Source organism: Falco cherrug, chromosome 7 (assembly GCF_023634085.1).
Source record: "Falco cherrug isolate bFalChe1 chromosome 7, bFalChe1.pri, whole genome shotgun sequence".
NCBI lineage: Eukaryota > Metazoa > Chordata > Aves > Falconiformes > Falconidae > Falco > Falco cherrug.
This window is the reverse complement of record NC_073703.1, coordinates 97,412-125,171: the sequence shown is the minus strand read 5'-3', so window position 1 is coordinate 125,171 and position 27,760 is coordinate 97,412. Positions and strand designations below refer to the sequence as shown.

The following is a 27,760-nucleotide window of genomic DNA, read 5'->3' as shown; positions in this document are numbered from 1 at the left end:
CACCACCCAGGCTTAAACTGGAGGGGAAGGTTTACTGGGATTATGTGGCCTGAGCCCTTCTAGACCCATGGAAGGTCCTGTTTCCTCTTCTTGGCCCAGCTGCCAAACAGGGCTCCTGTTCGCAGCACCAGGAGCACTCAGGGTAGCTGAAGCAGCTCTTGACACCCAGGCAGATGGATGAGGGCTGAGGATGCACACAGCTCCATGCAGGGCTGGCAGGAGCCCAGAAGACGCTGCCGGGCTTTCTCTTCCTGGAGCATGCTCCAACCTGCCTCAAAAGTGTTTATCCAGGTGAGCAGCTACTGCTGCCTTTGGTGACAGGAAGGGCTGTGCTGTGAGCTCCAGCCCCGAGATTACAGAGAAGAGCTCCTGGACTCTCCATGGAGACTGGGAAGAGGGTGGGAACAGAGCTCCCGGTACAGAGGTCCAGCCCCAGGCCCTTGCAGGCCACTGCAGAAGGCTTCCTGTCTCCCCTAGTCCCACAGGCCATAAAAGTGAGCCAAAAATAGCTTCTGTGCAGCCGTGGGTTGTTCTGCTTCTGACTGAGGACTGTGTGTGCAGCAGCTCTGCCGCCTTCCTGCCCTCCCTCCTGGGGGCTCCATGGGCTGAGGGCAGCACAGGCAGCAAGTAGCCCCCAGGGCTGTGCATCCTGCTGGGGGGCTTCCCACTGCCACTGTGTGAGAGAGCAGCCAAAATGTGGAGTCTGGCACACCAGTGGCGCAGCGTGTGCTCCCTGATCCTCTCCTGTCTGCCAGTCCCACCCTGCGCCCCCCGCCAGTCCGTGCAGGAGCGATGCTACATGACAGCCATCTGTTACAGAGATTGGCTGGGACGCAGCAACTTGCAAGCAGAATGGCATCGCGGCTACAGTTGTGGTATTGGGACCAGTCTCTAGGTGCACACATCAAACCCGGGTCCCAATGTGCATCAGATAAGAGGGATATGAACAGTTGGGGACTGGAGCAACACCAGCTGTGGTGTGAGACACAGATGGGGCTTGGCTTTGGCAGTGTGAATGCAGAAATCTGTCGCTGCTTCTTCAAACCTGAAACGAACTGTTGTGAATGGAGGGATGTCGCTAGTGTCTCATCACAACTGCAGAAAAAAATGTAAGCAGCCTGTGCCTGTGCCGAGCAACACAGGGTGTAAGGAGCTCATTTGGTCTCTTCCTGGACTCCCCTTCAAAGCTCCCTAAGCACATGGAAGTCTCCTGATGGGGGCTCCAACCCCAGCTATGTTCTCCTCACCCTGCTGTCCCATGCTGCTGTCTAGGTGGTTTGGCTCAGGGAAACCAATATCCAGGGGTAGCTCAAATCTGAGGGCTTAGGTGGGTTCAGGGATCTTCTTCCTGATGTCCCTCCAGGCTCTGCTGAGGCCTCAGGTGAGAAGGCGATGCCCCACAGGACACAGATCAGAGAACAGGGCTACACTGGGTACTACTACCTGCCTTCCAAAAGGCCACAAAGGAATTTGGAAGAGAAACAGGCCCAGCAAATGGGGAGGAGCTGCTGGGGTCCTAGGTGGGCTCAGACCACAGTCCCTCTTTGATCCCCAGCATGGCCCTGGTGCAGCTGCCTCTTCCAGGAGGGAGCAATGGGAAGCATGTGACAGGATGGGATGGGATGGGAAGGATGAACCTCTGCAGTTCCTCTGGTATGGTAGTATTTTTTTCAGAAAAAATATCACCACAAGCTAGATCCCTCCTCGGTCAGCTCTCAGGAGACGCCAAGTGTGTGTTCTCCAGGCTCGAGGATTTAACAAAAGCCATCTCCAACAGATGCTGCTGAACATCCTCCTTGGTTACTATCAGAGGGTAGAAGTACTCTCAGTCTCACATGCCATCAGCCCTGCATTCTGCTTCCTACCAAATGCTGGACAGACAAATTTATTGAGAACGTCTGCCTTTTCTGCATTTTAATAAAAATCTCATCATCCCCATCTGCCCAGATTGAGATCTGCTGCTAGATCTCACTGTTTTGTATTTACTCTGTTCCTGATAGGCACTTTTCCTCCTCCTGATGCCTTTTGCGTCTTGCATTCCCCACACTCTGAAATTTCCAGTCTTGGTTTCTGGGTGCCTTAGCTGTCTTCTCCCTAGGGAGGAAGCTTCCTTGATGTTCAGATGGACATGGTGGATTTGGCTGGGTTTCTTGGGCAAGGGCATGCAGAGTGCACATACTCAATAAAGCAAATCTGGGACTTGGTGGGCTCACTGGGCATGCATTCAGCACGTGCCATGCCAGGCTAGCACAGGAGGCTCACCTCCTCAGCATCCTCACCCCAGTGTTCCTCCTGTGCAGGGGTTGGAAGGAAGAGGGGTCACCACAAGAAGGTTCTCTCTCCAAGCACCCTCTCTTCCCTGCAGCAAGCAGCCCAATGCCCATGTGCCAACATCTGTTCCCACAGTGGGGCAGGAGTCTGGCTTACAGTGCAAGCTCAGGCAGTACCACTCCACAGCATCTTTCCCTGCTCACTGCATGCCTCTGCTCAGCTTCACTTCAGTGGTCCTGCTTTCAGAGCACCCTGCCTCCATCCCCCTTCCCTTTCAGGCATGGCTGACCCAGGCCAACAGGGGATTCAGCCTGCGAGCAGGGCTGGGTGAATGGTGTGCGCTGAGGACTCAGGGGTGCAGGTCTGGAGAGAGGGTTGTCTATGATGGCTGCTGGGGGTTAGGAGGGCACGGAGAAAACAGTCAGTCCTAGGTCGTGGGTGAGCGGGCGTGGGTGGAGATCGGTGTGTGCAGGGGTAACAGTCACAACACGTGTAAGTGTCTGCTGGCTGCTGAGGCAGCTCCAGCCTCTGCAGCCATGCTCCAGTGCACCGCTCCCGGTGACACTTCCCTGCTCTGCAGGCTTGTCACCACTGGCCCCTCACGGGCAAATCCAGCCCTGCCTGGGCTGCACCCAGGGGGATGCCCTGTGCCCCTGCTCCCCATGCCCGGGGGCTCACGCTTACCCCGATGCCCTGGCACACCCTGCCTCAGCTCAGCCTTCTTCCCAGGCACCTTCCCCTGCCTCACCCCTGCTCACCCCTGTCTTGTCTTGTGGGGCCCCTGGTGCCAGCCTGGCCTTGCGGTGATGGTCCCTGCAGTGTGCTGTTGCACTGTCCCGCACTGGGCTGGCTTCGGGGACACCCTCCAGGCAGCGGCTTTGACATCGAGGGGGCCCTTATTGCCCCTGTCCCTCTAGCAGCCCCCCGGGGCCCTTCTGCTGGCACCGCTGGCGCTGCTTCTCAGGTGCCGGAGCCGGCAGCGCTGCGGGCTGGGCCGGGCCGGATCGCATGAGGCCCGCGGCCCCCAGCTCCGCCGCAGAGGAACGGGGCGGCGGGCGCCCTGGTGGGCCGGTTCGGGCCGCGGGGCGGGAGCCGAGGGCCTGCCCGGAGCGCCGGCGGAGGCGGGCCGGGCGGTGGCCAAGCGGGGCGGGCCCCGGGGAAGGCGGGCCGGGCCGAGCCGAGCCGGGCTGGGCGGCGGGGGAGGCCGCGGCGTGTCGTGCCGTGCGGGGGGCAGCGGGTCCGGGGCAGCGGGGCGGCCGGAGCCGGGGGGGGGAAGCCCCGCTCGGAGCAGCCGGCGCGGCGGCTCCGGCAGGTGGCACTGGCCGCCTCGCCCGCCCGCCTCCCCCGCTCCCCCCCCCGGCCCGGGCTCCGCCGCCGCGCTCAGTCCGCCGGCGCCGATGCTGCTGAGCGGAGCGGCGGCCGGCTCGGAGCGCGGCGGGGCGGGCGGCGGGGCGGGGGCCGGGGCCGGCGGGGCTCCGCAGTGCGTGGGCACTATGGCCCGTTGGCTCCGCGAGCACCTGGGCTTCCGCAGCGCCAAGCCCGCGCCCCCCGCGCCGCCCAAGCCCGACTACCGCGCCGGGCCGCCGCCGCAGCCGCCCCCGCCGCCCGGGGGCGCGGCCGAGCCGCTGGCCGCCGCCCAGCCCGACATCGTGGCGGCCTACCGGCTGCAGAAGGAGCGCGACTTTGAGGACCCCTACAGCGCAGCACCGCCGCCCGCCACCCCTGACGGGCCCCGCTACATCTCGCCCAAGCACCGGCTCATCAAGGTGGAGGCGACTGAGAAGGTGCCCGCCAGCCCCCCGCCGCTGCCGCCCGCCGCCTCCAGCTCGTCCCCGGCCGGCCCAGAGCTGCCCGAGGAGCCGCCGCAGGAGGTGAGTGTCCCGGCGCGGGCCCCCCGCCGCCCTCTCCGCTCCCCGCTCGTGCCTCGGCTCCCGTGCCGGGACGGGTGCTGCAGGCCACCTCGCCAGACGCCCCGGCTGCCCGAGCACGGGGCAGGGCCGGCGCCCCGGGGCAGGTGGAGCCTGGGCGCGGGGGGGTTGGGGCGAAGCCAGGCTCCGCGCGGGGTCCCGCTTCACGCCCCCCGCCCCGGCAGCACCTACATGCCGGTCACGCGTCAGCAGCGGCGGGGGCGGCCCCGGCTTCGCCCCGGCTCCCGCGGGAGGCAGGTCCGCGCCCCGGCGGGAAGTGTCGCTCGCGGCGGTGCGAGATCGCGGGGCCTGTCGGCCGCCGTCCCCCCTCCCTTCTTGGCGTTTCTTTGCAGGAAAGTGCTTGCTGCTCGACAGAGGCGAAGACCTTCCAGGCTGGAAAGGCCCTGTGCAACGCAGGACTGTCTCCAGCGGCCTCCGACGCTGGGGCCGGTGGCCCTGGGCCTCCTCCCACTCGGTGACCGGCAGCGCAGGCGCCCCTTCCCCCCGCCCGCTCGCCAGGGGCTGCCCGCTGGCGGACGCCCCCCCCCCCCGCTGCCGTGCAGCTTTGTCAGGGAGCCTCAGCGTCCCTTTGTCTGCCGCCTCCCAGCTGCCTTCTCGGGGGGGTTCGAGCAGAGCCTGGCGCGGCCGGTGCCGGAAAGGAGCTGAGGAACGTCCCTGGCGAGTGGCAGGAGCTGGGGGGAAGCTCCCCATGGGGGGAGATGGGCTCCAAGCAGCGCAGGGACCCGGGAGAGGAATAAACCCACTGGGGCTGCAGCTGTTGGTGCTGGGCCTCTTGGCAGCGAGGTTGATGCAGGGACTGCGCAAATAAAGGCAGGAGGGGTAACCAGTACATGCCCGCCAGCACTGCTGCCTGCAAGATGGGGCTTGCTGAGCAAACTCGACGGGATTGCAGATCTGGCTGGTGGAGGGAATGGTGGATACGATGACCCCATCTGTGGTCCTGGCATTGCTGGGTGGCACGATGAAACAAGCACCAGGCAAAATCTGCTTGGGAGTATTTTAAGCAGATAAGAAAAACTTGTCACTGGTGGGTTTGGGAAAGTTGCTCATACTGACTAATCGCTTTCAGGAGGTTTCCAGAGGGGCCCAGCAGAAACACCCTTTTGAGCTGGGATCCTGTAAACTGGCAACTGCGGGCAGCAGCACAGAAGGAGGAGAAGTGCCCTCCTGGGCACTGGCAGCAGGGACTGGAGGTGCCGATGTAGTGATGTGGTTTGCTGAGGCAGGCTGGATGTTTTTTCCTCTGGAACATGTGGTGTGGGCTCAGAGGGACCGGGAGCGGGTGGTGGTCTTAGGAAGGACCCAGGCTGTGACGCGCAGAGGGCTGAACAACAGCTGTGGGAAACAGGAACCACCAACAGGCACAGCCAGGGCTGTGTGGGCATCTGAGGGCTGGAGAGAAGCTGGGAAGTTCAGAGCTAAAGCTAAAAGCTGATACTTGTTTGGGGAAGCCCAGTTAACAGCACTAGGCCAAAGAAGACCCTTGACTTTATCCAAGATAGAGGGTGATTAGATCATCTGATCTCCTGCATGTGTCTGTGGGAGGGAGGTTTCTAATTCTTCAGAGCACTGGTGTGATGGACACTGGCAGAGCTTCAGAGGCTGGGTTGAAGGCAGAGATAGTGTGAGAATATTTGATAGTGCGTGTGGCTGTCCATTAAAACAGTTTGCCTGGAGAAGCCAGGGAGCCTTCACCATGTGGAGCATCTCTGTTGGGCTTGAGCACTGTTTGCAGCTCCTGTCTGCTGGCCTTGACGTCAGGCTGAGTGGTGGGAGGGTTCCTTGGTTGCTACAAGGTCATGGTGGTTCTTCCTGGACGCAGTCCAGGAGGATGGAGGCACTTGGTGGGGGGGCTGCTGGTCTTTGCAGTCCTTGCTCTTGGCAACAACATCGAGGTGTCCTGGAGCAGGGAAGGCACACACTGGGGCTGGGTTGGAGTCTCTGCTGAGCTCTTCATGCTAAGATGATGGTTGTGGCAGGGTGCTCGGTGCTTTTGTGCTTAGGAAGAGGTGGTGGGCTCTGTTCCCTACCTGCTGTGGGGACTGGGAGTCCAGAAAGCTCACAGATGTGTGCCTTGAGTTGTGCTGATGCTGAAGATGAAGGCAGAAGTACAGTTCTAGGTACAGGCAAGGCTGTTGGAGCAGAGAGTTTTTTTACTAATGATTGGCAGTGAAAAACTTAATAAAATGTGCAGTCTTTATGAGTGGGGAGGACAAAGATGGACAGAGGTGGCGGGAGCAGCCACCAGTTCCTGGATGTGTGGTTTGGCTGAGGCTATGTGGGTTGTGGTACAGGCACTGCACTGAGGTTAGGGGACTGACTATGTTCCTTGGGAGCCCTGTGCTTGCCATAATTGTCTTGCCCATCCTGGAGAACTGAAGATGGGGCAGGAACATCTTGGCAATGATGGCATCCTTCCTGCCTGGGCCATACACTGCTTTGCTGTTGTAGTGTGAATCGTCACATCTTTCTGCCTTGTATGGGTTCTGCCACATCTTGTGGAGACATGCTTAGAGTGAGCTCTGCAGTGGCTCCTACCCCATTACAAACACTTGCTGGACATGATGGGTACCAGCACAGGTCCTTCCCCATATGCTTGGTGTGGGCAGTCCTTTCCCTACAGTGGTGGACAACAGACTGGCCCTGTACAGCTCGCCTGAGCGAGGCAAATACTCTGGAGATGTCTTCTCTGCCATGTTTGGATTAGACGTGAGGAACAGTGCCACCAGGATGCAGTGGGGAGAGATGTGGTGAGGGACCTTGCTGTATGGAGATGCCTGCACCCAAGGCACAGTGTGCTGGGGTTGGGGATTTGCCTGGGGACATCTTTATCTCACACGTGTTTTGACCAGGTGCTGAGGTTTTTGCTGGGAGCTCAGGGTCAGTGCTGCGGGGTGTGGGAATGGCTGGCCAGGAAGCTCTTGGGTGTGTGTCTTTCCTGCAAGAGCCTCCCTGAACTGAGTCATCCTGCATGATGCCGTGCTGGCTGTCCACCCCATGCTCCCTCCTCTCCTGCCATGGGTGCAGCCGTGGGCTCCCTGCCTGGCCCTGCTGGCCCCGTGGGTTGCAGACCAGACCCCTGTTGGAAGGCCAGTGCTCTCTTCTGTGCTTTTGGCTTTGGCGTCCACTGAAAGCCAAGCTGCAAGATGTGTAAAACTGGGGAAATCTTGCACCTGACAGAGAGAATGAACTGAGTTTGATTATAACTCAGAGCAGCTCCTGGGGGAACTCAAAACACACTTTTATCTCCAGAGCAAGAGATTTGTTTATAAAGTGAAGGATCTCCCCAGGTGTCCTCTGGGGACCTCTGTAGAGTGGAACATTTTGTTGTGGCAAAGGGTGGTGGCAGGTAGGATGTTTGTAAGCAAGATGGCTTGAAGAGCCCCAGCTCTGCCCAGGGATCTCAGTGCCTGAACTGTGAACAATCTTGGAGAGCCAACATCTGTCACCTGACCTGGTAGGCAGTGTAAAACCTGTTTTACGGTGAGAACCAAGTGACTGTCTGGTCCTTAACCTTCGTTTTATTTTGGTTTTCTTTTTTTCTTACAGTGGGCATAAATATCAGTGTGAGACCAGCCTCAGTACTGCAGCAGCGATCTGGGTGTGCGTTGTCACGGCAGATAAATGCATGAAAAACATTTATGTGCACAAAGAGGACATATGTCCAAGTGCCAGTGATGCCTTGGCTGCTCTCTGAAGGACTGGTCTGCACCAAGAGCTGTGCTGGTATGGTGGCTTTGCACGTCAGGTTGCTTTACACCCAAATACTTTCAAATTGTATTAGCAAATTTGTGCTGTGTATGAGCAGGTGATGCCTCAGTACCCGGGCATCTGAGCGGCGTGCTGGGATCAGCCGGGCAGTGAGCAGCTCCCTCTGCAACCACGGCAGGTGAACTAAGCATGGAAATGCCTGCCCTTTGGCTGAACTGTGGGGGGTCTGGGGCACCCCTGGGAGCTGCCCTGCCAGTGGCTGTGACCCCTCCTGCACCAAGGGAGCAGCTGCATGTACCACAGCTGCTGCAGAGAGCCCTGCATGGCTCGTAAAGTCCGGCAAGTGGATTAGGAAATGTCAGAGATGCAGTTTCCCAGGCAACCTTAATTCGGCCCCACATGCAAGGGCATTAGGATGCAGTTGGTAATTACATGATCCCTGCCTTTGCCCTCTGAGAGCCCTGCCCCCTTCCTGGCACCAGCTGGAGCTTCCAGTCCCTCCGGCCTCAGGGCTTGGGGTATCATTCTCACTTGCTTGCTTGTGTGTCCTGAGGTTGCAGTGCTCCTGGAGACAGTTAGGAATTGCCTTCCCACCTTCTCCGTGGGTCTCCACTGTAATATCTGACCGTGTAAAAAACGAATAGGTTTACATTCTCAACACCCTGTGGTGGGGAGACTTTGCTCTTATGAAGAGGCATCCTTGAGACAGTGGAGGAGTAAAGCCAGTGTAGCAAACCCCCGCCCCCATCCCCCAGACCTAGGGAGCTTGGAGGCTCGGGACCCTGATCTGAGCCGTTTTGTCATTTTGCCTCTGTAGAGCCCATCTAATAACTGATGAGTGCCTTTGCACCGCCCTGCAAGAGAAATATCCAGTTTTAGGGGTCTCAGCAGAGGCATGTTAGGATTCTCCACCATCCTCTGCTTTCTGGAGCTGGAGGCACCTGAGTGGAGGGTGCTCTGTGAGCTTGCTGGAGCTTGTGTGTCCCTTCATGGGAAGCCAGACCCAAGTGCTGTGGAAATATGGATGGGACTTTCCTCCGGCTGGGAAGTGTGACTGCCATGTGCCAGGGAGTCTCTTGGCTGCTGAGCTGGTACCCTGTGTCATCTGAAGCTGTTTACAGGGTGAGAGGGGGTGGGTCCAGGACTGGCACCAGCTGCAAGCCAGGTCTATGTCTGTCTGGCGAAATGCATCTAGGAAATGGGGTTTGTGGTAGGTTTGAATGCAGGCAAGTTGGGCTTGGGGCAGGTAGAACAAGCAGGCCACCCCTTTCTGAGCCCATGAGGGTCAACAAACCATGTTTCACAGCCCCTCAGCATGCTTGGAGCCAGGAGAGCTCTTTGCAGAGAGCATTGGGCATGGTGCTGCCTGTCTGCCCGCCTCACAGGTGCTTGCGTGTCAAGCCCATGCATTTGTGTGTGTTGGGACGCCTGCAAGAGTGCTCATGCCACCCTTGGCCCTAGTGCTTGTGTGAATGAGCTGTCGCCGGCATGGGGCTGTGCTCTGCAGATGTAATTGTGGCAGAGTGAAAGCGTTTTTGTAGCTTTGAGATGTGGGTGCAGCCCATGGGATCTCCTGGTTGTTTAGAGTGGTGGGCACTGATGTGCCCATGGGATCTCACAGACAGCGGGTGGGAAGCGCCCCTCTTTGTCTTGGAGAGGAAAAGCATATTTAGAAAGCAGAGGGGCTTCCCACAGTGAATTTGCAGTCGCTGTCATCTTTCAGCCCGTGGGCATTACGTTGGGTCCCAGCAGCCAAGCAGCTGCAAAAGTCACTGGTGACTTAGATTTCCCTGGGGGTGTTCACCCCAGTGGTGGCAAGCAAAAGGCTGCAACTCCCAGACTCAGTGTTGCCCCTTGGTGTCTCTGGTGGCCTGTGGGGCCTGAGTGATGCCCCATCTCCCTTGGATGATGAAGGTGAGAACAGATTCCCTGTCTCCTGTTGCAAAGCCAGGGGCTGGCTGCTCCTGCAGCCCCATCCTGGTTCACTGGCACTGGGCCCTGCCCGCAGAGCCAGCAGGAGGTTTTGCTCTTTCCCTCTCGTCTGGTGGAGGACAGTATCTTGAGCAGCCACACATCTCGCTGCTGCCTTGCTGAGGGGTGAGAGCATTTGCTTGCTCCCATGTTTGAACCCTCCTTGTGCTTATGGGTGCTCCTGGGGTGACTGCAAGCCCTGTGGCTTGTGGGGTTTGTTCCAGGGATGATACTCTGCTGGTCGCTTGTACCCTGGTATGGAGGGGCTGGGCTTGGAGGGCTGCCCCAGCTACCCACTGCGTCAGCCACCTGAGGAGCCCAGAGCTGGAGTGTTTAAAGAGGAGGTGGTGAGCTGAGGCTTGGGAAGCTGTGTTCCTCCCGCAGCTCAGCGGGATGCAAAGGCTTGGGGCTGCTGTGGAGGTGTTTACAGCTCCAGTTCCTGTTCCCTTTTCATGCTGGGTTTTGCTGCTTCAAGGCTATTGTCGAGCCCTTTTGCACAGGAAGGAGGAAGAAGTGTTTTGTTTTAAGCAGATTATGGGAGCTGGAGAGGAATGCTTGAGCAGCCCTGATCTCCATGGCTGGCCAGGAGCAGGGACAGCGTGGTGGTGAGGACAGAGCCTGGCGCTGGGTGGGATTAGGCAGCCACCACACTGTGCTCAGGCCATTTGGTCCTTGCTGTGGGAGCTCTGCATGGCTGGCATTGTGGTGGCAAACCCCATCTCGCTGGATGGTCCAGACTGGGGTTTGCAGACTGGTGGGTGAGCAGACCCCAGCAAAGGTGCTTGGGTGCACTCAGACCCTACTGGAAATACTGCCTGGCCCCATTCAGGGGAAGCTGCTGAGGGTCCGGAGCAGGGTTGTGGCTCCAGCACTGGGAGCGATCGAGTTCTGCAACATGCCCTGTTATCCTACTGCAGGAGTGTCTCCTTTTCGCTAGTAAGGGCAAACCTCGGGCTTTTTGTGCTGTCTGTATGACATGGCACTTGAGAGGCTACTGGTCCTGCTTCCCGGTGACTCCTGATCACATGAAGGAGCCCTGTCTTATGTTACTCAGGACATGTGTGGGGATGCTGTGGGGGCCTGGGAGGGAGCGGGGAGGAAACCATAGGCTGTTCTTGTCCCTCTTGTTAAGAAATGTCTTCAAATGACCCTGCAGGAGCCCTGGAAAATAACCAGTGAGTTCCCAGTCATGCCAGTGCTAGCTGACATCCCTGGACTGGGATCTACACCCCTTCTCCACTTCAGGCGAGGAAATCTGGATGCATGCAGGGAGAGCATCTGTGTGCCATGGCAGGGGGATGGCACTGCTGGCTGCCCTGTGCCGTGGTGGGGGCCTTGCTGGGGTGTCTGCACAGGCACTGGTAGTGCTGGACCGATGGTAAGGAACGAGGCCGGGCTGCCTTCTGCTCTGCTTGGCTCCAACCCAGTTTTGGGGACAAAAGCTGGAGTGTTTCCACAACCAAGCGTTGGTGTCTGGAAAGCTACTGGCTGCCAGCACCTGCTCTGCAGGGCTGCCGTGATGTGGATTCAGGGTCCCAGCTGCTGCTCTGGCTGCTGCTAGCAGAGCTCGTGATGAGGTTTCAAGGGGCTTCAGCTGGTCCCTGACCCCCTGCCAAAAGGCAGGGAGTACCCTAACCCTTCTCCTGCCCTTCCCCTCTTCCAGCTGGCTGTCCTGGAGGACTACGCAGATCCCTTCGATGCAGCACAGGTGGCTGGTAGCCAGGCAGGGCTGGAGAAGGTGGCAGAGAACGATGGATACATGGAGCCATATGAAGCCCAGAAAATGATGGCTGGTAAGGTGGAAGGCTCTGTGCAAGGGCCACTCTTTGCACCTCTGTTCCCTACTGTGTGAATTTAGTAGCCACTGTGCTCTGTTCCTTGCAGTCTGTGACAGCCCCGAGTCCCCCAGACAAGGCAAACCTGGGCGATCACTGTGGTGTGCACAGCCACTTTGCAGGCACATTTTCACAGCGTTAGCCCTGTGAGATGGGCTTACCGTAGCCAGAGCACTCACAAAGGCTATCCAAGCAGTAAAGGCACCTCGATATTCCTCCCTGCTGTTCTGTCCCTGGGATCATGGTGCCTGCTTGCCAGGCTGAGCCAGGAGAGAGCCGACATTTAATGTGTCTGGTGTAAAACTTAAGATGGATGTGAGAGCTACTTGATATGGTTAGAACTGAGCCAGAGTGTGCCATTTTCTGTTGCAGCAGTGGGGTCCCCAGTGGCCTTGTTTATGGCTGGAGGGCAGGCAAGGTGAGAGCCTGCGCTCCTGAAGGCGTCACTCTTACTGCTGTAGTGCCTGCAGGGTCACTGTGCTGGCTTGCACGCTGCAGACTCTGGCTCTGGCTCTGCTTTGCAGTTCCATGGTTGCCCTGGAGCAAGTGGTTTCTGGAAAGCTTGTGCAGCTTTTTGGACTAGACCACTGCATTTCTTAGAAAAATCGGCAAGTGGCAAAGAGATTTCTTGTGTCTGTGTGAGAGAGTTTTGTTTTGCTTGAGGGAAGGGCATTTTATTAAACTAGCCATGCTGGGTGTCCAGGGAAGAAACCCAGCCTTGCTGCAAGCAGGGAATCAGTCTCTGGGATGCTTTATCCCTGTGGACCCTGCTTTGCAGGGCTGCCCAAGAGGGGGTGTGTGGAGAGAGAAGGCCTCTTGGTGCTGTGGACTGCTCAGGGCCCGGCTGACCTGCTTCTGGCAGGTGCTTGCTTGATGTCTGGGGGGGTCTCCTCCATTGCTGATGCTACCTACGCCATGTCACCCTCAGGTGAAACTGAGCCTTTTCATCTAGCAGGGCTTTGGGGACCATGGCTGGGCTGTGTTGGGCAAAAAGCTCATGGTCTTTTCCCTCTTCTCCTGCTAGAGATCCGCCAGAAGGGCTTGCGGGATGCTCCTGCCCGGCCGCTGCACCTCTATGACACTCCCTACGAGCCTGTGCTTGGAGGGCTGGACATGGATGGCGACCGCCTCACTTGCTCCAGGCCCAGGGAGTCCCGACTGCCTGAGGACGATGAGCGGCCACCGGAGGAGTACGACCAGCCCTGGGAGTGGAAGAAGGAGCGGATCTCCAAAGCCTTTGCAGGTGAGTGGTGGGAGCAGCCGTAAAGGACAGATAGCAGCCATAAAGCAACCAACACTGCATTTTGTTTTGCAGGGCAGAAACTGGCTGCTTGGGGTTCCTTCATCTTTTGGGGGTCAGTAGTGTTGGCCTCTGCATTTCTGTGGCTCAGGGAGCACTCGTACACTTGCAGAGGCTGTTTCTCTTCAGCAGGGAGGCAGGCCGGGTGGAGTGGTGGATGGAGCTGCCTTGGCAGCCTGCCTGGTGCCCATCTCTCATTACCTCTTCCCCACTCTGATCGCAGCCTTCAGTGCATGTTAACCCCCCCCCAGCCTTGAATTGCAGGGGAGAGGCTCGACCCTGGGCTCAAGCAGATCCCTCCTTCCTCAGGGCAGGAGGAAAACTGGGCGCTCCTCCAGGAGCTTTTGGCCGGGCAATCGTCTGGCCCCCTGACCTATTTATCTGTGCTGTGGGATCGATTGTGTTTGTGTTTGTTAATGAGGAAATCCATGCTGTGCATTAGCGCTGGCTCCTCTGCTGGTGCTGGCTAATTGCCACACTCTTATCTAGGATGCATTTTAATTGCAGCATTGTGCGTCTGGGCTGCAGCTGTCTTGCACAAGTTGCTCAGCCAGTGGTTGCTGACGCTGTGCAGAGATGCTGGTGGAGAGAGGCATGGAGATTTGGGTTTGGGAGTGGTTCACCTTTTGGGTTTGGTCTCTGTGAGCTGGAGATGTGCATGCTGGGCTTGACACCACAGTTCTGCTCAAGCCTAGGGTTGCACTCATGCTGCTGGGACTCGGCTGGGTGTGGGACCGTTGCCTGCTGTGCTGAGGATTCAGCTTGTTGGGCTTCATCATGAAACGTGATGCGCTGCCGGGCTGGGTTTGTGCTGAGATGTCTGTGCTCTGGCTTTGGGCGGTTGAGCCACCTCGCTTGATGCGGAGGTGGTGTGTTAACAGGTCTGGCTCCTGCGTGGATGTGCATGGGCACTCTCCAGGGTGCTTCAGGCTTGCTCTGAATCCTGAGGGAGTCAGTTTGCCATACCCTGGGCCACGTTAGGACCTGCTGTCTGTTTCTTTCCAGAGCCAGAGTGGGTCCTGCTGTGGCTTTCAGGGCCTTTCTCCTCTCCTGTGATGCCAGAGTCTCTCTGCTGGCTCATTCCCCACTTTGGGAGGGCCTGTGAGACCCCTGCTGATGGTCTGCAGGTACTGGCGTGAGGCAGCAACCTGCTTGTGCCTGGCAGGGGAACACGGACCCTGTGACGTGGCTGGGAAGTGCACGGGGCAAGATGGATGCACAGGCAGGACAGATGGCAATGGGGCGCTCGTCCAGGGTCCCCTGGATGAACATGCATATGGGACAGGGGTAATTGCCGTCTCTCCACAACCCCAGAGAAGGTCAGCTGGGAAAGTTGATTGGAGGAGAAGGCACATTGGGAATGTGCCCCACATCAAGCCTGTTGCTGCTCGCTGCTGGGGAGGGGATGAGATGGTGTAGGGCTCCCAGGAATTTAGTCCTTGGGTCTTTCCCCCCACAACTGCTCTCCTTGTCTATAGACTTGATGTTGCTGATGTTTTTTTCTAAGCCCTTTCTTTCTCTCTTTCTCCTTTTCTCTCTTTCCCATCACCTCCCCACCCCCACTGCCCCCTCCCCTTCCAGTTGAAATCAAGGTCATTAAAGACCTGCCATGGCCACCGCCGGTGGGACAGCTCGACAGTGGTGAAAGCCCCCTGGACGGTGAGGCCGGTGCCTCTGTCCCTCCGCAGCATGGCCAGCCCAGCTACGAAGACGCCAATGGTGGGTCTTGCGTGACAGCGGCGTGTCCAAGGGGGCTGCGGCTGGTGCTCGCTGTGACACTGCCTCACTGCCCCACCAGCGCCAAGATCCTGTGATGCCTCAGAACTTGCCTAAACATGGCAGGGCGCTGCCTGCTGCCTGTGGGTGCTGCCAGATATCCACCCTCCTCCCCCACCTTCCCCAGGCTTCTCCCGGCCTATTCAGTTGTTCTGTGCCAGACACCAGGTGTTTGTCCTTGCCTCTTCTGCATCTTCTATGGCTCCACAATGCCTCTTTGCACGCAGCAGTTGAGCTGCACCAGGGAATTATCCAGTGGCAGAGTTATTACCTTCTCTTTTGTTCTCTCCTTTCTGCCTCCAAATTCCCAGTGTTTGATGGCTGCTTTTACAGTCTTTAACAACTGCTCTGAGCAAATGCTAATGTTTTCTTGTGACTCTTGATATCCAAGTCCCTTACAGGTATGGTACCAGCTAATTCAGATCCCACTGTTGAAGTTAGGGTTGTTTCTTCCAGGTGTGCCTTGCTTCATCATTTAGCACTGCTCCGTTTCCTCTGCTATTTTATTACCTTGCTGCTCAGTGGCAGGAGGTTCCTCTGGATTCTTCACTCTTGTTTTTGCTACCCTGAACAGCTAAATCTCCCAGGTACGCTTTGTCATCTCAGGTTTGCCTTGTCGTGAAGCCTTTTTTGTGAGTGCTGAGCAGCAGAGCCCTCAATGTAAACTTGCCATGGATTCTGCTGGCCGTCTTGCTTATGAAAGCCAAATATTGCTGCTTCTCTTTTAAACCATTATTAATATGTTAAGGACTTTGCTCTTATGTCGTGGATTAGGGTTTTGCCAAGAGCGTTAGGTTGAGAGGTTTGTCAAAAGCCACCCAGGCTTTTGGGTGGGCTGCTGCTCTTGCGGAGAACTGGGACAGATCCATGAGATGTGACTTTTTCTCTGCAAAGCAGCAGCTTGAGCCCTGGTGTGCCGTGTCTGCCCAGGCATCACTAATGCTGCTCCTGGTAGACACTGTGACGTGCCAGGTGCAGATGTCTGATTTCCTTATCTGCAGTTACCCAGATCCCTGCAGAGCTTCATAAAGAAAAAACAGTATGGCTTTTGCTGCCTCCCAGGTGGGTTTGAGCACGAGGTTGCATGTGACAGCTGATTTTGCTGCCGATCACAGGGGCACTCCAGAGCAATGCAGCCGCTCTGCTTGGGCCGTGTCGGGATACTGTCCCAAACCCATAGGGATGCTACAGGCTGAGATCAGTCCTGAGAAAGAAAGGTCTTGGCAGGGGGAAACTTCCTGATCCTCTTCCTGCAATGAATGCAGGTGTCAAGAAAAATTAATTTCTTTGCTGTGCAGGAGCCTCTTCTCTTCCCCTATCATGTATTATCCCCGCAGCCGCTCTGACATGCATCCTCATCCTGATGAACACATCAGTTTGTCATTTTTCCTGGTTTTAGCAACACAGAATCTTTTTTTTTTTCTTCCCTAATTTGCTTTGTTGCTTTAAGTTTATTTTGCCAGAGTTTTGTCTCATTTTCTACTGCCCTAGTGTGGGGGTGACTTGAACTCCTTGAAGGATGTCATCTTACTCCTAGGGGCTTGTTTTTAATATCCTGTTTAATCATGCACATACCTCTGCCGCTCTGACAGGTAAAATGCATTTCTTCTGAGCCTCTAACACGATGACTTTGTGCCGCCAACAAACACTGCTGTTTTGATTGTCTGGCTTCTTAACGATCACCCCAATTTTTTAAGGTGATGAGTTGAAATTGAAGCCTAGATGTTACGTGCAAGGGCGAGCCTGGCCAGTGAAAAGCCAGACCACTGCAGAGGCAGCGCTTGTCAAACCTTGATGTCGGGCACCTCCTCCACGAGCTCCTTCTAGAGTGGTTTTAAGCCTTGCTAAGCTGCAGAGGATTTTGACTGGGTTTCCTTTTGGCTGCATTCCTCCCTTCTCAGTGCTGGGGCGGCTGAAGACCTGCTCACCTGTGTAGGGACCAGACAAGGTGTCCCTAAATAGCCACCTTAGAGGATGCCCTGTTAGAGAGAAAAGCATCCCCCTCTAGTTATTTACTGCTTCTGCTCTGCAACAGCATGGCCTCAGCATTGCCATGCTTTTGTCTCCCCCTCCAGTAGCCAGGGGAGGGGGAGGGGGGAAGCTGCCCAGCCTGGGACATTCGGTTCATCCTGGCAGCTGTGGTGACTGGACTGGTCTCGGCCACCTCTGTGGTGACTGCCTCCGCAGCATCAGCCACTGGCAGCCTTGAGCCAAGGCAGCTTTGCCCAGTCAATAAGTAATTTGTGCAAGGGGGTTTGCATTGCAGGGGAGTAATAATGAACTTTCTGGAGGTGGGAGAAACAATATTGTTAATGCTGAAATCATCCTGCATGGAAATAACAGTCAGCAGGAGGCTGGGTCCCTGGGGCACATCTGTGTTAATCCTCCGCTGCTCACTGGGCGGCATGCACCGGGCTGCTGCCCTTTGTCAGTGCATGGGTGCCTGGGCAGGTGGCTGTGTCAGGGGGGCACCTGGCAGTCAGAATGTCACTATCCCCCTCAAAGAGTTATTTTTTTCACCCCAGGAGGTTTACCTGTGCCAGCGGAAATGTGTCCATCATTTCCAAACTGACTGCTCCCTCTAGCTCCATCTACCCACTCCATTTTTTTAGAATTTAACTTACCCTCCGCCCCAAGATTGGCAAGCCTCTCCTTGCTGCTTCTCAGTTAACTCTGTGTCAAAACTGCTGAATGTCTGGTTGCATTGCCAAAACCTCTCTTAGCTTTTGAAACCTCCCTGGAAAATAGTTCCAGGGGCTCGGATGCTGCAGGGACCCCAGTCCTGGTGGAGTGGGGACCCAGCCTTGCCTGTCGTGGGGTAATGCAGTGAGCAGCTGTCCAAGAGCTGCCCTGTTCTGCCCTTGCTTAGAGCAGGGGGACGGGGCAGTGCGAGGGGACCCAACATGATGTGATGTGGCTCTGGCTCTTTCTGCAGGCTCCCTCCGTGGGAGGGAAAGTTGTCAGCCCAGCCTGTGCACCTGTCCCTGCTGCTGGCTGTGACATGTGTCTCTCTTGCAGGTCCGTCAGAGGGGCTGGGATATGGCCGTACCTCACCCTGCAGGGAGGAGAAGGCCAGAGCCACTCTCAGGCATGGCTCCAGCAGCCTCAAGAGCACGAAGATGCTGATTGCTGAGCCTGGCCCCTTCGTCGGGGAGAGGATTGACCCTGCCCTGCCCTTGGAGAGCCAGTGGTGAGTCCTGCCTGCCCCAAGTGGCTGTTCAACCCCTCCGCCTGCTCCAGGATCCCTGTGGCAACACCACAAGGAGCCCCGGGGCAGATCTGATTCTTCTTTGCTCCCTGGCCCCACATTAGTGCCTTCTTGTCCCTGCTGTCCATCTCGCAGTTGTGGTATCCTCATGTGCCCTCTGTGCCCCCCTGAGCTGCCCGGTGGAATCCTTGCCCCTTGTCCCCCAACCCTGGCAGTGCCACCCACATCCCTCTCCCTGAACATGAGTGGCTGCTGTCCCCGGGGAGATGCCAAGGGTGATGGCATTGCTGCTGCCCTGGGGCAGAGTCCTTCGCTGGGGTGTCCACTCTCTGCCTGGCACAGCCAGTCCCTCTCCCACCTCCAGTTGGTACCACGGGGCCATCAGCCGGACAGATGCAGAGACGCTGCTGAGGCTGTGCAAGGAGGCCAGCTACTTGGTGCGCAACAGTGAGACCAGCAAGAATGACTTCTCCCTCTCCTTGAAGTGAGTGAGCCCGGATGGGGCTGGGGTGGGGGGGGTGAACCCACAGCAGAGGTGACCCCTTGCAGGTGGATGCCCCAAGTGAATGTGTGCCCGTGCTGATGGGGTAACTCTGAGATGACTGTGGGGATGTAACTCTGATGCTGATGGGGTAACTCTGAGATGACTGGATGGAGTACGAAGTCTGTGCTTCTGTGTGGTGTGGCACAGGCTTCTGGTTTGGTGTCTGGCAAAAGTATCTGTCTGGAAGGCTTGTTGATCTGGAGGCACACTGCTCTTCCCTTGGCAGTGCTAGTAATCCCTCAGACGGATAAAATGATGTGCCTCACTGCTCCCTTGAATGTGTCTGATGACGGCTTCCAGCTCTGGCTTCTTGTTACCCCATTTTTTTTGTAGCTTAGTTTCACGGGAAAAGACTGTGTGCGATCCAGTACCCATCCCTGTCTCCCCACTCCATGTAATCATTGAAGCTGTTCCTCAGCTGTGCTGCAGAGGGCATTGCCCTGCTTTAGTTTTTCAGCAGGGAAATCTCACTCCCACAGCAAGGCTTGGTTTCGTCTTGGGTTTTTGGGGAGGATCTTTGCACCTTCCCAAGTTTTCCAGTTCCCCGAATGTCAAAACTGCATGAAGCATCGCTGCATGCATCCTGCTGGGGAGGAGCTGCTCATCCAGCTCTTTCGTGATTCTTGGGGCAGCCTGAACCCCCAAAATCAAAGCTGTTACAGTCCTGACGATGATGGATTAGCAAATACCTTCTTGCCCTTCTGCTGGACGATTATATTAGCTCTTTCTGGCAGATGTGAAAAAAGTATTTATTGAGCACTTCAGTCATCTCTGCACAACAATAGGGCATGTATCCCCATGCTTTTCTTAATATACTTTTAAGTTTCCACAGTTGTCTCTGTACCTGCATTGCTCCCCACTGGTTTTGGCCTCCCCTGTTTATTTCCCAGGACACAATTGTGAATTAGAGTGCTCCATCTCTCACTATTCTTTTTTTCCGCTTTTTTGCTGCCTTCAGCACCAAACCAGGGCAGAGGTTTAGCTGAAAATATCCTTTCTTCCTTCTGCAGTTGTAGCTTTCAGGCCAGACAGCAAGCCTTTCTGGAAAAGCTCCCTCCTTTCTTTTTTTTTTTTGGTGTTGCTGGGGTTGTCGTTGGGGCTTCCTCCCTTGCCAGCACAGGTGTCCCTTTCCATCACCTCTCTGTAAGCCAGTCATCCATTTGGTTTTTTTTCCTTACTTCTTACTGCCCCTTCATAGCCTTATGGCAAAACTGGCCAAATCCTCTTCTCAAACAACATGTGTGGCCAGGACGTGGCCTTGCAGCAGTGTGCCACCTCCCCAGAGGGGACTGCAGCCCATCCAGGAGCTGCTTGGGCATTGCCTGTCCACTGGCGGTGCTTGCAGAGAGCCCACAGCCTTGGATGCATGTTTTTTACTCCATTGCCTTTCTCTGTAGTGCCTTTTTTAAGGAAAATCCCCTGGGATCCCTTTTATATAGCTGTAAGCTGGCTGTCTGCATCTCTCTATTTTTTTAAATTTTTTTTTTTCCTTTTTTACTTTCCTTGAGGAAGGAGGCACAGCTGAGGACATGGTCTGTAAGGGAGCTCTGATGCTGACCTAAAGCCCTTTTGGACTGCTTTAAAGAAAAACATGCGCAAAAGAGAGCAGCAGGAGTGGCTGTACCCATAGTGTGTCAGGTAGCCGGAAGGATTTAACCCTCCTGTGATAGTTCTGGCTGGTCCAGGATAGGCAGCCCCCCATTGCCTGTTGTGGACAGGGTTGTAGTGTCATTGTCCCAAATGCTCAGAGAAGGAGTTCCTCCTGGCTTGCACCTCTGTGAGAGTGGGGTGAGGCCATGCTGCAAAGGTTTGGGTCCTTCCTTATGTCTGTGAGGTGCTTGGCAGGAGCAGCACTGGCCCCTTGTCCTTGTCCTGTTCCTGCTGCTGGCTGCAATGCTGGATGCTGTTGGGTTTTCAGTGTACTCCCTCAGGCATCTCTCCAGGGGTTTGATCTCGGTCACATCCCTGAGCTTGTGACAAAGACCCACAGAGCAATTTGGGCAAAACACAACCAGCATCACCTGTCTGTGGACCTCTGTGGCAGTGCTCTGGCTCTGGACTGGTGCTGATCTTGCATTGTGCTCCTGAGCATCTCTTCCCTGCCAGCAGTGAGCAAGGGCTGGGGTCTGTCTGCAGACAGGGTGCAGCACTGAGGGCAGTATCTGCGGGCAGCTCTGCATGCTAGTGGTATGGCCCTGTGTGTGTGTGTGCAGGATAAACCCATGCACCTTCACAGGGTGCCATTAACAGTGCAGCCCCTGCAGCTCTTCCCTGCGCCCTGCTGCTGGAACACAGATTATGGCCAGCTATCGCTTTTCTTCAGCCCCTGGCAGGGGGCTGCAGCTCTCCCCCGTGCCCTCTCCTGGGGCAGACGGCTCCTTGCCTCCCAGCTCTTAAATAGATTGCAAACCCATTCTGCTAATGCAGCCAGTCTGTCCGTTACAGGCACTGTCTCCAGCCAGGGGGATGGGGCTGGCCTGTGCAGCACTGGAAGCGGCTCAGTATTGCTGATGAGATCCTGTCTGCTTTTAAGTCATCAATATTTTGCCGTAATGTGCATTCCAGATGCTGCAGACAGGCTGTGGCTCTCCTCGGAGACACAAATTAATAGCAACAGGGCCATTAGCCCATCACTTGGAATCAGTGCTTGTGGCAGGATCTGGCTGTGCAGCCTCACGTGGCTCTATGCCTGTGCTGTGCTGGGAAGTGGCCTTGCTACACCGAGCAGGTTTTGTGGAGCCTGCACTGTTGGTGGGGGAGCAACATGCTGCAGGCTGAAGGAGAAAATCCTGCTTTGCCATGGTGAGCCTGGACATATGTGAGTTGAAGTACTCCTGTGTGAGCTGGGGCAGTTGCAAAAGGGTCTTTGCCACATGCAAGGGGCAAAGCTGCTGCCCCTATGTCACCCTGCAGCAAGAGTTGCTGATGCTGCTCCTGCCCGGGCTATGCCCTTACTTCCCTACCTGCACACATCTGCCCCAGCCTTGGAACCATCCTTGTCCCCAGATGGACCCCTTGCACCCCACTGCACGGCCATGCTTCTGGGCAGGGACACAGTCCAGCATAGTTAGCCACATCTCTGCCTTGCACAGTGGGTTTGTCTGGAGATGGCCAAATGTGGGATGATGCAGGCAGGGCTGTGGCTGGGGATAGGAGCTGGCAGCATCCCCTCCCCAGCTACAAGGGCAGGCTGCCTCTCTTGGAGGGGTCAGGACCTGACGGGAGGCAGGGGTCAGTTGCACCCCCTAACTCTGCCTCAATCTCTCCTTGCAGGAGCAGCCAGGGCTTCATGCACATGAAACTGTCCCGGACCCAAGAGAACAAGTACGTGCTGGGTCAGCATAGCCCACCCTTCGACAGCGTGCCGGAGATCATTCATCACTATGCCAGCCGCAAGCTGCCCATCAAGGGGGCTGAGCACATGTCCTTGCTTTACCCAGTGGCTATCCGTACCCTATAGTACTCACCCCTCCATAAGCCAGGCTCGAGGCCGGGTGCACCTGAAACTGGCCTGTCTGCCGGGCCAAGCGCCACTGTGGCAAGGATGGGCTCCAGACCGGCAGTGCATGAGCAGCTCGCTGAGCATGGCCAGTGCTGTTGGGGATTGCTGCAGCTGGACCCCTCGATCCCATTCTCTGGGGGGGCTTCCATGTGCTGGTTTGCCCACTGGGACAGCGCTGGGGAGACCCCCTGCACAAGGAGCTGAGTGGGGCTCACCAGCTGCCTGCCTGCCCTCACCTGCCTCTGGGCAGAGTTCTGGACACGAGGACTGGAGCTGGGGCCTTGGAGAGGCTGGGGAGGGGACAATGTTTGGGAAAAGGGGAGAAATCACCTGGCAGCAGGCCTCAGGTGCCTCTGTGAGGGTGCCTGGCTCTGCAGGAGACAAAATGGCTGTGCCGACAGGTGAGGAGGCTGGCAGGGGGCAAATGGGGGCCTGCCTGGGGCTAGTGAGGCACAGGGGAGCCAGGCAGACTGGTGGTGGCCCCCACCCACACAGGTGCTTGGTACGTACCACCATCCTTTGCCAAATGTATATAGTGACTGGTCTCAGCCGTGCGTGCAGCATCAGTGCCTAATAAAGCAGTGCATGGTTGCCTCCTGCTCCATGGGGACCACGCGCCTGCGTCCCACCACCTTGAGTGGTAGATTGGTGTGGCAAAACGGTGGGGAGGGGAATTTTATTACACAAAAACTCTAAACAAATGGATTTTTCCTTCGTTCTTGCATACACTGAGACTTGTGTGTCTGAGTGGTCCAGCCAGCTCCGTCATCTGAGACAAGGGATACAAGACACCAGTGGTCATGTCCTTGGTATGTTTTTGGGACCCTTTGTGGGCTGCAATGAGCTGATTTTGGACTCACCTGTTATTCCTTGTAGAAGGGGGTGCTTTTTGGGATCTTTTGCCTTATTGTTTTCCTTCACCCCTCATAAATCTTGGGCAAAATCCCTGAAGTTCACAGATCTCCTGTTCTCCTCCTCTTGAGTATTTACTGGCTCCAGTCCTGTTCTTTGTCTTCCTGACACCTTGTATTTGGGCCAGCTTGCTCTGTCTTCATTTGGCTGAAGCTACATCTGGTGCTCTGTAGCATTTAATGCATACCTTGACTTTTAACCTTGTTCCTGGTGTTGCCTGCTACTGCAGCCATGCAGGTACATTTCCTCCATCCATGCTTCAGACTAAGCTTGGTCTTTGGTCTCGCTGTTACTCTCCTGCAGTGCATTCCCTTTCTCCTCCACTCCCTGAGTGGTCCTGCTGTGCTCAGCAGAGGGGATGGCAGCAGCAAATTCACTGATGGACCAGCGAAACCTCTTGCATCAGCAGAGCAAAGTGCTTGTGGTGTCGCTGAGATGTGTTAGCAGTGGCTTGATGAAGGCTTTGTGAAAAAGCATCATCCTCTCCACTGCCAGCTCCCAGTAAGGAGCTGGTCCTGCTGGTTCACTGCAGGTAAGAAGTGATTGATGGGACCATGGGGACCCTGGAGGGTGAGTGACACAGCTGCAGCTTGCTCTACTGTCTTATCTGTGACTCTGAGGTTTCCCAGATACAACCTGTAGCTGGGGGATCGCTGTCTTGGCTACCCATCATGGTTTTGAGCTACTGTAGGCACCATGAGGCATGACCAGTGTGGTTCCTGAGTGCATGCCATGGTTGGGAGCCTGCAGAAACTGGTGGTCTGTTTCAGGATGCTTCAGCCTCTGCCACTCCTTAAAAGGCAGCGGTATGAGCTCCTTGGGCACCAGTGTCTCCTTACAGTCAAGCTTGGCTGCTGGCATCTCCCCCCTGCACCCCTGGCTGCCTCTCCATCCCAGGGAGGCATCTTGTCTGATGGGGAAGGAGGCAACTCCAGCTGTAGGGTTTTTCTCTCAACAGTGCCACACCAGAGCCTGAAGAAAGGGCTGGAGATGCAGAAATCTGCAGAGATGCTCTTGGATGCCCTTGCTGCATTTAAAAGGTTTCAAGGACTCTTAGCAGCCCTGTTGTGCCCTGACGGCTCCAGGGCAGAGCTTTTTCTGGGGGATACTCTGCCTCCTCTGTGGCCACAGGTGGGAAAGCAGAGGCTTCTTGGATCCACACAGCTGGGGGTGAAGGCACAGGAGAGCCTCCCCATGTATTGTGGGTTGTTTTTCTCAAGAAACTCTGGCAGTGGGCAAATGGCCTGGCAGCCAGTGCTGCTTTATCTGCGGGCTTGCAGCCTTACAGTGAAATCCTGCCCAAGCAGCCTGTCTCCATCTCGGGGCATCCCTGCTGAGTACTAGGAGGTGTGAGACCTGTGTGCATTGCACCAGGTCCCCAGAGACAGTCACAGACCAGAAACAGCAGGACTGCTCTGAAGCTGAGCTTTGTCCAAGTGCTTTAGCTAAGCAGCTCTCAATCCTCCCTCAGGCAATTGCATCCCTTTTCATCCAGCCCTGACCATCCTAGTGACCCTCTGCTAGACTCTCTTCTTGTACTTGGGGTCCAAAACTGGACATGGTGTCCAGATGTGGCCTCGTCAGTGCCAAATAAAGGGAAATAACCACTTCCTTTGATCTGGCTACACTCATATGATAACTTCGGTCGGAAGGGAGCTTGGGAGGTCTCTAGTCCACTCTCCTGCTCCAAGCAGTGTTAGCATTGTCTGAAATCAAGAAGGGCTTTTTTGTGGAGAGCAGCACTGCCCTAAGCCCAGCTACATTTTTTTCCTCCTTTTCATAGCATTAGCAGGAGAAACTGGACACCGGGGATAGAGGGCTCAAATTCACGGCAACCTGAGGGCAATGCCTCCAGCTCCCTATGGGGGGCCCTCATGTGGTGGAGGAGGTCCGACAACAAAGATGTAGAAGCGGGGTGCAGGATGCAGAGCTGTAGCAAAGACCCAGCCCGCAGGTTGACATCGGGTCAGTGGATGGCCCTGATCTTCTCAAATGGGGCAGATCCAAGCAGGTCCTGGGTCGGTTTTGGACCCATGGTGTCTTATTTCAGGATTCTCACAGGAAGTATATGACTCTGGGTCTGGCTGGTGCATTGCATCCTTTGTGATGCAAGCTGATCAGGAGCTTCCCGGATAATTTGAACTGAATCTCTCTTACAAGGGTATTTCAGTGCTACCTTTGCCATCCAGTAACTGAAGTGAGTTGTTTGGGAATGGGGCAGGTGGAGCAGTGAGGCAGTGGGGCTAGAGGTGACCAGGATCCCTATTCATGAGGATGCTAATCCCCGGGACTGAAAAGGGCTTGAGAAACCTGATGTGGCTTTGAGGTTAACCCTGTCGGGAGCATGAAGGTTGACCAGAGACCTTTGTCTGTAGCATTTCCTAATCTACTTGTCCCAGCAATCTCTCATGTCCTCCCGGATGCTTCTGTCCTTTTCCTTCCTGCAAGTGAAACAGCTCTGTCATTCATCACCTGATCTCTAGTCCCTTGCTAAGCCTTCCATTATCACTGAACTGTTTTAACGTGCTGCAGGCTGTGATAATGAGGGAAGGAAGCTTGGTTTATAATTGGATTAGCAGTGCTGGTAACTTGCTCTTGCTTGGTGGTCAGGGCTGAGCTGGTGCAGCCCCTGAGCCCTGTGTCACTGCCTGGTGGTGAGCCAGCTTGGGGCTGTGCTTACTCCTGGACAGGGCTTTACTGGCCAAAAGGTGTAGTCTTGCAGGAGGAAGGCATTCAAGAGGGGTGAAATACTGATGTAGGGCAGATTTTGAGGTTGACCTCCTTGGAAGCTGGGCTGTGTTTGCTGAAACTGTGTCATAGTCCCTAACATCTCACACCTGCTGGAAATGAAGCACTTTGATCAGCATTAAGCTTGACATCTACCTCACCAACCCACCCTAGCATAAGCCAGCAAGGCTCTCTGACACCTCAGAAGCTGGAGAGCATTGCCAGTAACTAATCCTTGTGGGACTGGGTAAAGCCCTCAGATGTGTGTAGGGTGTGATCCATCATCCATTCCTGCCCCTCTGGCCTGGAGAAATTCCCTTAAGCTCAGGCCTAGTGATTAGTTAAAAACTTCAGTCCTAGAAGTGATGCCTAATTTGCTTGAATATCACAGAATGTAACAGAATGCCCTGTGTTCTGTCTCAAACCACAGTGATCTGCAGAAGGATCAAATAACCCAGCAGCTCAGTTGCCAAAGTTTACAGCAAAGGAGAGAAATTTATTCCTGATCCCTGCAGGCTACCAGCAAAACGTGAAGTGTAGCACATACATAGCACACACATGCACGTGGTATACAAATGGCTCAGCTGAATGCCTCCTTTCAGATCTTCTCATAAAGACCAGCATATTTGACATGAGAGGCGTGTTTCAGCTTCTAACTCAGAGACCAGCCTTGCTCAGTCCCTTTGGTACGCTTCCCCAGCATGGTCTCAAACCAGCTATTTGCTCCTGGTACCCTGTTTGAAAATTGTCCCAAAACATCCATGCCTCCACCTTATTTTCAGTCTATGCTTGTGAGCACTTCTTTCCTTTGCCTTGCACAATTTTGGAGGCGTATCTCCAAAAGAGCATACTTGGGCAGATCTTCTGGGTGAGATCTTCCCAGTGCCTCACTAGTGATGTGGCTGTGTCCCTCCCAAAAAGGTATCCCAGGTATGACAACTCCACATCCCCAGCCCTGCACTGCTTGCTATTAACATTAGTGGGGTCATCCCAAGACTGGGGTGGAGGAACAGTGCGAGAAGCATCTCTTTGCTCAGAGACACCCATTTTAATACAACCCATAATTTACTTTATTAGCTGGTTCTTCCTCTGCTTTATCCATACCCATTACTTCCAGCTTTAGGAAGTGGTGCATGCTCGGTGCAAATCAAAATCTTTCCTTAAATCTAAGTAGCCTAAATATGCTGTATCACCTTGTCTAAGTTAACTACCACAGAAAAATCATTACATTCCACTGGGACAATGTGATAAATTCTGTTTCCATTTGCCTTCCTATCTTGAAGCTGGGTTTCCTTCAAAAAAGACTCTGAAAGGTATGAAAGTCTAGATATATTTTAATCCTGCTTTTCCCTTTTCTGAATGTGGGAGGCTTATCTGCTGCATTTGTTTGCTATTTGAGCTATATCCAGGTTATCCTAAATCTGGTTCTTCCTTCACAGTGAGATGACCTTGCTCTTTTTCTCCCGGATCTCATGCAGAACCTCTGGGCTGACCCTCATCTCATGCATTCAAAGCATGTTGTCATATAGCAGTCATGCATCAGGCATTCTCTGTCCTTCACATCTTGATCAGCTTAATGACCTGCACAGCTACAAGTCTTTCTTTTAATTTCCAGGATAAATGTACAGATGATGAATTTCCCCCCATTAAATGGCAGCACACAAGTCCTGACCTGTGCCTGCATGCGACTGACGGGCTCTTTGCCCATGTGTGTCCTCTGTCACTGTTCCTGTACAGGGTAGCCTTGCTGTGCATGTACAGTGCACTGTGATTTACTGTCCATACTTTTTTTATTATATGTCCATACAATTTACTGTGTTACACCTTCTCTGTGCATGCACAGCACATCCTGATTTACTGCACGCATTAACGGTTACCACTCTGCAAATTCATACCATGTCTTGTTTTAGTGTGCTTTCTCTGTGCACAGTGTGTCCTGATTTATGGGGAAGGCTCAAGATCATCTCTTTGCCTCTATGCAGAGCACTTTAAGTCATTTCTCATGCATGCCACTGCCCCTCTCCAAGGGGAACAGTGCCTGATTTTCCCCTTGTGCATGCAGCAGTCTTGTGTTT

The 27,760-nt window shown here is 55.3% G+C and overlaps 1 protein-coding gene across 6 annotated transcripts in view; it reads left to right on the top strand.

The window, feature by feature from the left end:
* The first annotated feature begins 3,441 nt into the window (after positions 1-3,441).
* SHF (Src homology 2 domain containing F) overlaps positions 3,442-27,760 on the top strand; it is a 40,120-nt gene continuing 15,801 nt past the window's right edge. Inside the window, exons 1-7 of one of the 6 annotated variants that reach the window (XM_055715208.1) lie at positions 3,443-4,142; positions 11,545-11,674; positions 12,741-12,959; positions 14,598-14,735; positions 17,811-17,982; positions 18,365-18,484; positions 21,818-22,991. In XM_055715208.1, the coding sequence (XP_055571183.1) occupies positions 3,669-4,142; positions 11,545-11,674; positions 12,741-12,959; positions 14,598-14,735; positions 17,811-17,982; positions 18,365-18,484; positions 21,818-22,004 (1,440 nt within the window). In that variant the 5' untranslated portion in view covers positions 3,443-3,668 and the 3' untranslated portion in view covers positions 22,005-22,991. Of the gene's footprint in view, positions 4,143-11,544; positions 11,675-12,740; positions 12,960-14,597; positions 14,736-17,810; positions 17,983-18,364; positions 18,485-21,817; positions 22,992-27,760 lie in introns of those variants that run through there. The other 5 variants (XM_055715210.1, XM_055715212.1, XM_055715209.1 and 2 more) reach the window with 5 other exon arrangements.